At 47.0% G+C, this 9,019-nt stretch overlaps 1 protein-coding gene across 1 annotated transcript in view; it reads left to right on the top strand.

Moving 5' to 3' along the window:
- Positions 1–5,618, top strand: part of LOC138353544 (beta-1,4-glucuronyltransferase 1-like) — a 50,046-nt gene extending 44,428 nt beyond the window's left edge. Inside the window, exon 6 of the mRNA XM_069306716.1 lies at positions 5,327–5,618. Within this exon, the coding sequence (XP_069162817.1) occupies positions 5,327–5,524 (198 nt within the window). The 3' untranslated portion in view covers positions 5,525–5,618. The remainder of the gene's footprint in view (positions 1–5,326) is intronic.
- Positions 5,619–9,019: the final 3,401 nt, after the last annotated feature.

The raw sequence follows: 9,019 nt of genomic DNA on the forward strand, positions 1-9,019 counted from the left end.
GCGTGCAGGTACCGAGACTAGCCCGTGTTCAACACGTCTCAGCTCGACCTCCTTGTTCACTTCTACCTCGGCTCGGCGCATCTGGAGCTGAACCTTACGTCGCTGCTGTGCCTCTCTCTCTTCTTGCTGCAACTGTGCCTCTCTCTCTGGTCCCTTATATTGCTGCTGCGCCTCCCTCTCCTGCTCCTCATGCTGTGGCTGTGCCTCTCTCTCTCGCCCCTCAAGTGTTAGGGGCATAAGCCCCCTTACCTGCAAATCTTATAAATGATAATTTCTCCATAAATAAGTAATCTATTTGGTAGCCTCTTATATCAAATGACTCCTTGCATCTCAGGAGTGAACCTGCAAGGTACGAGAATATGACTCTTAACACTGGCATTGGGGAGAAATAAGGAGAGGGCACCGTAACATTGCTGAGTATAGAAGTGCATTGTATTACCACCTTCCTCTGGTGAGGAAGGTGGTAATACATTGACGTACACTCTTTCCATGCATGAAGCCATATATCTAGGGATACAACACGTTACTAATTCTGTAAAGAAGACGGTAACTCCAGTCTCCCCGGGTGATGTAGCTTTGCCTTTATGTAGAGCAGAGTCTACATCCTCTTCAGTAAAAAAACATGTCAGTCATCCTCTTGATGAAGCATTAAGTCAAGGAGCCTTATTCTATCAGCATATCTATTATTTAACTCATTCTGTGTGAGTAGAGGAAGCCTGTCAAAGCTGGAAATTGTGGCCCAAGCATCAATAAGCTCATTTGCTCTGTGCAGATGATTAGGGTGCGAGATCTCTGCAGCTTTTTTCCCTTTAATCTTGTTTATATCCTTCCATGCCCGGCTTAGTTGCGTGTGGGAATTGAGATCGATGACAAAAGTTTCCCAGTCTGTCTGCCTCAGCTCTACCATACGTAGAGCTTAAGCATTTCAGCAGTGCGGGTCCTTCTATAAGTTAGTCCAATTCTTCTGGCAGTGCGTTTTACTGTATATAATTTGGAATCATTATAATAGGCAAAAGCGTAATTTGGGTTACGTGGCCTGGACGATGGATTAAGTGATTCTATAAACTGTTCGATAGTACCTGTGAGTTCATTGTTAAAATCTTCAACTGAAGAAGGCTCAGATGAACTGTACCATTCTGACACATAAGCAACAAAATTGTTGCTTTTGTGTTAAATAGAGCTTCCGTCTATTTAAGCTTTGCTTAAATAGACGCCATATCTGACACTATTAAAGAGACGCAGACGGTGTGGGAGACGTTGAAACCGAGACATAGATCAAGAATACCTCCATAGATATGCGTCGGTTTAAGGCCACCCACAATCTGTGCATCATTGTGACTACCTAATAGTGACAACAGTTGGTTGCCGTTACGATTACTGAGCTATGAATTACCAATATTCCTAAGTCTAGCGTTATAATCACCTGTAATGATGGTAGGCTCAGTCTGAATACAGATAGGAAGGTCAGTATAATTAAACTTATTACTAGGAGCATACAGGTTAAAGATATTGAGAGCAGAGTTCCCCACGTAGATCCTCACACCATGATACTGAAGCCCTTTGGTTGACTTGGCTGGGAGTGGCTGGTGAGGAAGGGACTTCTTAACATACAAAATACAAGAGTGACTGGATTTAAGGTTATAGACAGCAAAGGAGAGTAATTTAGGGGGGTGGAGACCTGGTGGGAACTCTGCACTCCAGAAGGCAGACGACATCAATGGGCTCGGTCGTCACTTTGTGGTGATCAGGAAGTCTTTTCCTGAGTGATGCTATGTTCCAACTGAGGATACGAAGCACCGATGTATTGGGAGAGTTTGTGGAGGGATCCATACTTGATATCTAATTTTTAGTCCACAAGAGCTTATATGTGTGTTTGTGTAATTTACTGTCCCTTTGCTTTGCTTTGTATCACTCCTGGTATCCCTCTAAGTTCTGTGATGCAGCTGGCTGCAAGGCAATACAGCTGCAATACACTGTCTCTGGTATGAATTTTTTGACTATGAATTCTGTGCGAGATTTATGAATTCATATTTATTTATGAATTCTATTTATGAATTCTGTTTTAAGGGATTTGGAAGCACTGTTTTTAAAAGGCTTTCCAGTTCCGCAAGTCCTAGTTGTGATATATCAAACCCACTAGCTAGACGAGTGGTGGTATTTAAGTCACCAGGTGTGTGAGTCTCGCTCACTGTACTGCTCTCAGTCCTGGCTGCTGACTGTGGGTTACTGTCCAGGTCACTATACTCATATACTCACTATGTTCTTCGCGATGACAACGACAGCGCTGCTGTTCTTCCTTCAGCATCTGCTCATACGTCTGTTTAACTGTTACCATAGCTGCTTCATGCTGATGGCGAATCTCTTCTAACTCAAGTCCCCGAGTGTGCTCAACAGGTCTGGAGAGCATTTACCACACAGACAAACGTTTCACAGACAAATCACCGAGAGCAACACAAGGTTTCGCTTGACACAAATAGTAGAGATTTTATACTTTCAGTCGGCTAGCGTTGACACATTCACTTCCAATACATATTTCCTTAAATTAACAGCTGGATGAGGCTGTATTAGCTACACGGACTCAGGCATGGCATAGCTGGGCTGGTGGAAGGCATAGATGGCAGTCTTCTCCCACAAGCACTCCCACATGTGTCAGGTTTATTGTTTGACATAACAGCGTGCAGGTACACGTGAGGTACACTTGAGACGCACAGGTTGTAGGGCGCTTCATGTGATGGCTCGGAGCATGAAGGTGGACTCTTGATGTAGTGACTCGGAGCATGAAGGTGGACTCTTGATGTAGTGACTCGGAGCATGAAGGTGGACTCTTGATGTGGTGGCTAGGAGCGCGGTTCTATCGTAGTTTCTCACCTTAGACTCCAAATCAAGTAAATAACGTGGTTGTCTTTCTGAAACTATCGGCATTTGACTTGGATTCGCACATAGTGAGATTAACTGCTTTATGAGCTTCTAGAGGTTATCGATACTAATTGGGTCATTATTAATTTGATGCACGTTGTGATGCACAATCCCCTTTTCAGAACTGATGACCAGAAAGAACTCCAGTTAATACCCATAAACGGCCCAGCGCTCCTGGACAGAGTGGAGGGACCTGGAACCCGACCTCAGGTGGGGTTCCCACTCCTAGTACTCACTGACTATTACTCGAATCCATACTACTCTAATTCATGCTTGTCTATGCCTGTTATACCTGAAAGGGATGAAAGCTTCGCATCTCCTTCGTCCACTGTCTCTTCCAGATGAGACCGCAAGGCAGGGTCTTGTGCTGGTGATGGTACTGAGGGAGCTATAATGCCTGACCTTCTGGCCTGGAGTCTGATGTTTTGACCCGTCGCCAAGTCTGCCACCACCTTTGTGTAATCTTGAGGCTCGAACTGTGAAGCGGCCTTGTAGTGAACTCCCCAAAATCCATCCCACAGTGATAATGTCTCCGTTGACCCTATGTGTCAGATTAGAAACAATCAGCTCTTTAGGCCTCGGTAGGTGGTAGAGATATGGAACACAGATGACTGAAACACAAATTTTTGTCAAATTTACTCAAACTAAAGCTGTAATGCAAAATTTGAACAGAATCCTGGTCACTGAGGCCGAAGTAAAGAAAAGCATTTATCAAAATCAGACAATTAACAGTGAAGTACTTAACTAAATAAGCTCCAACAAAAGACTACTGCTGACAGGTGAAGTATATGTCCACCTTCTGCACTGGTTGGAGGTTCACCGTAAGGGATCCTTTCAGTCCCTCGGCCTCAACCTGGTGAGGAAATATTCATCCATCATAATCAACTTGCCCCTTGTAATAACCAATTATCTGTGTCTAGCAACGTCCACAACTACTACGTGACTGAGTGATCCTCATTTAGTCAATTGCCTGCTCCTTGTGGATGGTCCCATGATACTGGGCTCTTCTGTATGAGTTTTTCTGTAATAAACTTTCCAACCATCCGCCGATATCTGAGAGCATGATACTTGTGTGACTCACTCGAGCGAATCGGTATGCCAGGCGTACCAAACACGTCTTCTTTTCCAGTCTACATCGGTGTGAGGGTATTTATTTTTTATTGTTTTCTTCCTACAACAACCTGCAATTGCATGGGACTGCACCAACACCGGTGGTGGTCACACTGCATGAGGTCACGTTGCAGAGAATAACAACAGGCGAGAGCAACTGCCGAGGTCCACTGTATCTCAGGTGTCAAGGTGTGGGGCTTGCAACTGCCAGGGCCCCCTGGTGGACACACCAGATGTAAGGTTCTGGTCAACTCTCATCACCAACCCAGCATACTAGGTCACCGTCGTTAGTCCCTCAATTGCTTAAGCAATCTAGTAAATAAACTAATGAATTATCACACCGAATTTGTATGCATTAGTTGAGGCTATGGGGTCTTGATACCCTGAGCCAACCCAATTAAAACAAGTAGCAATAATTTAATAACAGAAAATAATGGGGCAGTACTCAGAAAAAGGGATGACGGAAAGACACGTGTACAGCAAAATAAATTGGTTCAATAAACTTACTCATTAATACACTTTGACATGAAGCTACATTACGTTAATCTAAAGTGTCGCTTTCAACAGCTAAACAATACCATTGGCAGAAAAACACGGTCCTATCACTCTAAATGGTAAGAATGAGACCTCATTTACACTTTACTGGACTAGATGATCACAACCATGCACTGACATGTGTTTACTCACCCACACATGACGGTCACCCTTGAATGGCGTGTCACCCTTGAGAGGTGTGTCACCCGTGAGAGGCGTGTTACACTCGAAGTGTCATCACTGTATATTTATGCACAGCGAGGGAGCTCAAGCTAGTAATAAAAGCTTTGTTGTTACTTACAATATCCTGTAAATAAACTACTAATGACACAAAGTTTGGTCAAATAAATTTCAGGTATTAGACGTTCACATTAAAATACACAAAACGTAGGGGAAGATAAGAGCACAATCCTTGAGATATCCACATTAAAGTGAGTTTCAGTTTGCTACAAGAAGTTCTTATGGTTCAGGGATCCTAGTGATCCAAACAGTGCAATCACATACATGTTTGCATCAGTTTTGTTTGGTTCTACTTCTTCACCTTTTCTGCTTCAAGTAACGTTAGATACGCACTTGAAGAAGTCTAATAGCCCAAATAAAACTGAAATTAGCAACAATCTGAATGTGGACAATTTTCAAGGAACAACAAGAAGGTAAAGTCACTTATGTAAATATATACAGCAATAATAGTTCATTACCACGAATATATATACTTCATGACCTTGTGATGCCTTTAACCTTTGTCTCCTCCTGCCCACCCCACCAGGCATACATCATGTGCCTGCACGACTACGAGTTCCACGTGCTGGACAACGCCTTCCTCGTGCACCGGCCGGGCATCAAGGTGTACCGCACGGAGCCTGCCAGAGGGGCAGTTGTGGGCCCCCAGAACATCTTAATCCACAACAAGATCCAGCATCAATACGATGTCCTCTTCGGCTCCGGCAAAAATTGTTCTATATGACAACAGAGTTGGAGAGACAGAGTGACATTACTAGTAGTGTATGGAGTGATGTTCTCAATAGTGTATGGATGTGCCATTATCAATAGTGTATGGAGTGACTTTGTCAAGAGTGTATGCATGTGAGGCTCATGTGCTATACACAGATTATTCTCACATTTGTAGAAGCATTTCAGGAGTGTATTTTATGTGAAATAAAAGTTTTTATTGTCTTTTTATATTTTGTTTTATTGTGTCTGATCAGGGATGTCTGTAGATAGCGGGACTGCGGCAGGAGCACTGCCGTCTCCAACCAAGACGTTTTCTAGAGCAAAACTATGCTTCTTAATGCACGAATCAATATTGATTGTGTCATGTGACACTGAGCACCTCACAGTGTCATGTGACACTGAGCACCTCACAGTGTCATGTGACACTGAGCACCTCACAGTGTCATGTGACACTGAGCACCTCACAGTGTCATGTGACTCTGAGCACCTCACAGTGTTATGTGACTCTAAACACCTCACAGTGTCATGTGACTCTGAGCACCTCACAGTGTCATGGGACACTGAGCACCTCACAGTGTCATGGAACACTGATCACCTCACAGTGTCATGTGACTCTGAGCACCTCACAGTGTCATGTGACTCTGAGCACCTCACAGCGTCATGGGACACTGAGCACCTCACTGCGTCATGGGACACTGAGCACCTCACAGCATCATGGGACACTGAGCACCTCACTGCGTCATGGGACACTGAGCACCTCACAGCGTCATGGCGCTGAGCACCTCACAGCATCATGGGACACTGAGCACTTCACAGCGTCATGGGACACTGAGCACCTCACAGCATCATGGGACACTGAGCACCTCACAGCATCATGGGACACTGAGCACCTCACAGCGTTATGGCACTGAGCACCTCACAGCATCATGTGACATCGAGCACCTCACAATGTCATGTGACACTGAGCACCTCACAGCGTCATGGAACACTGAGCACCTCACAATGTCATGTGACACTGAGCACCTCAAAGCATCATGTGACACTGAGCACCGCACAATGTCATGTGACACTGAGCACCTCAAAGCATTATGTGACACTGAGCACCTAACACGGTCATGTGAAACTGAGCACCTCACAGCGTCATGGCACTGAGCATCTCACAGCATCATGTGACACTGAGCACCTCACTGCGTCATGGGACACTCAGCACCTCACAGCGTCATAGCACTGAGCACCTCACAGCATCATGGGATACTGAGCACCTCACAGCATTATGGGACACTGAGCACCGCACAGCGTCTTGGGACACTGAGCACCTCACAGCATCATGTGACACTGAGCACCTCACAGCATCATGTGACACTGAACACCTCACAGCATCACGTGACACTGAGCACCTCACAGCATCATGGGACACTGAGCACCTCAAAGCATCATGGGACACTGAGCACCTCACAGCATCATGGGACACTGAGCACCTCACAGCATCATGGGACACTGATCACCTCACAGCATCATGGGACACGGAGCACCTCACAGCATCATGTGATACTGAGCACCTCACAGTGTCATGTGACACTGAGCACCTCACAGCGTCATGGGACACAGCACCTCACAGCGTCATGGGACACTGAGCACCTCACAGCATCATGTGACACTGAGCACCTCACAGCGTCATGTGATACTGAGCACTTCACAGCGTCATGGGACACTGAGCACCTCACAGCATCATGGGACACTGAGCACCTCACAGTGTCATGTGATACTGAGCATCTCACACTGTCATGTGACACTGAGCACCTCACAGCGTCATGTGACACTGAGCACCTCACAGCGTCATGGGACACTGAGCACCTCACAGTATCATGTGATACTGAGCATCTCACAGTGTCATGTGACACTGAGCACCTCACAGCATCATGGGACACTGAGCACCTCACAGCATCACGGGACACTGGGCACCTCACAGCGTCATGGGACACTGGGCACCTCACAGCGTCATGGGACACTGAGCACCTCATAGTGTCATGTCATACTGAGCACCACACAGCATCATGGGACACTGAGCACCTCACAATGTCATGTGACACTGAGCACCTCAAAGCATCATGTGACGTTGAGCACTTCACAATGTCATGTGACACTGAGCACCTCAAAGCATCATGTGACACTGAGCACCTCACAATGTCATGTGACACTGAGCACCTCACAGCGTCATGGCACTGAGCACCTCACAGCATCATGGGATACTGAGCACCTCACAGCATCATGTGATACTGAGTACCTCACAGCATCATGTGACACTGAGCACCTCACAGCGTCATGGGACACTGAGCACCTCACAGTGTCATGGGATACTGAGCACCTCACAGCATCATGGGACACTGAGCACCTCACAGCATCATGTGACACTGAGCATCTCACAGCATCATGTGACACTGAACACCTCACAGCATCATGTGACACTGAGCACCTCACAGCATCATGTGACACTGAGCACCTCACAGCATCATGGGACACTGAGCACCTCAAAGCATCATGGGACATTGAGCACCTCACAGCATCATGGGACACTGAGCACCTCACAGCATCATGGGACACTGATCACCTAACAGCATCATGGGACACTGAGCACCTCACAGCATCATGTGATACTGAGCACCTCACAGTGTCATGTGACACTGAGCACCTCACAGCGTCATGGGACACAGCACCTCACAGCGTCATGGGACACTGAGCACCTCACAGCATCATGTGACACTGAGCACCTCACAGCATCATGGGTCACTGAGCACCTCATAGCGTCATGGGACACTGAGCACCTCACAGCGCCATGTGATACTGAGCACCTCACAGCGTCATGGGACACTGAGCACCTCACAGTGTCATGTGATACTGAGCATCTCACAGTGTCATGTGACACTGAGCACCTCACAGCGTCATGGGACACTGAGCATCTCACAGTGTCATGTGACACTGAGCACCTCACAGCATCATGGGACACTGAGCACCTCACAGCATCATGGGACACTGGGCACCTCACAGCATCATGGGACACTGAGCACCTCACAGCGTCATGGGACACTGAGCACCTCACAGCGTCATGGGACACTGGGCACCTCACAGTGTCATGTGATACTGAGCACCTCACAGCATCATGGGACACTGGGCACCTCACAGTGTCATGGGACACTGAGCACCTCACAGTGTCATGTGACACTGAGCACCTCACAGCATCATGGGACACTGGGCACCTCACAGTGTCATGGGACACTGAGCACCTCACAGTGTCATGTGACACTGAGCACCTCACAGCGTCATGGGACACTGAGCACCTCACAGTGTCATGTGATACTGAGCACCTCACAGCGTCATGGGACACTGAGCACCTCGCAGCGTCATGTGACACTGAACACCTCACAGCATCACGTGACACTGAGCACCTCACAGCATCATGTGACACTGAGCACCTCACAGCATCATATGGGACACTGAGCACCTCAAAGCA

This window comes from Procambarus clarkii, chromosome 58, assembly GCF_040958095.1.
Source record: "Procambarus clarkii isolate CNS0578487 chromosome 58, FALCON_Pclarkii_2.0, whole genome shotgun sequence".
Taxonomy (NCBI): Eukaryota; Metazoa; Arthropoda; class Malacostraca; order Decapoda; family Cambaridae; genus Procambarus; species Procambarus clarkii.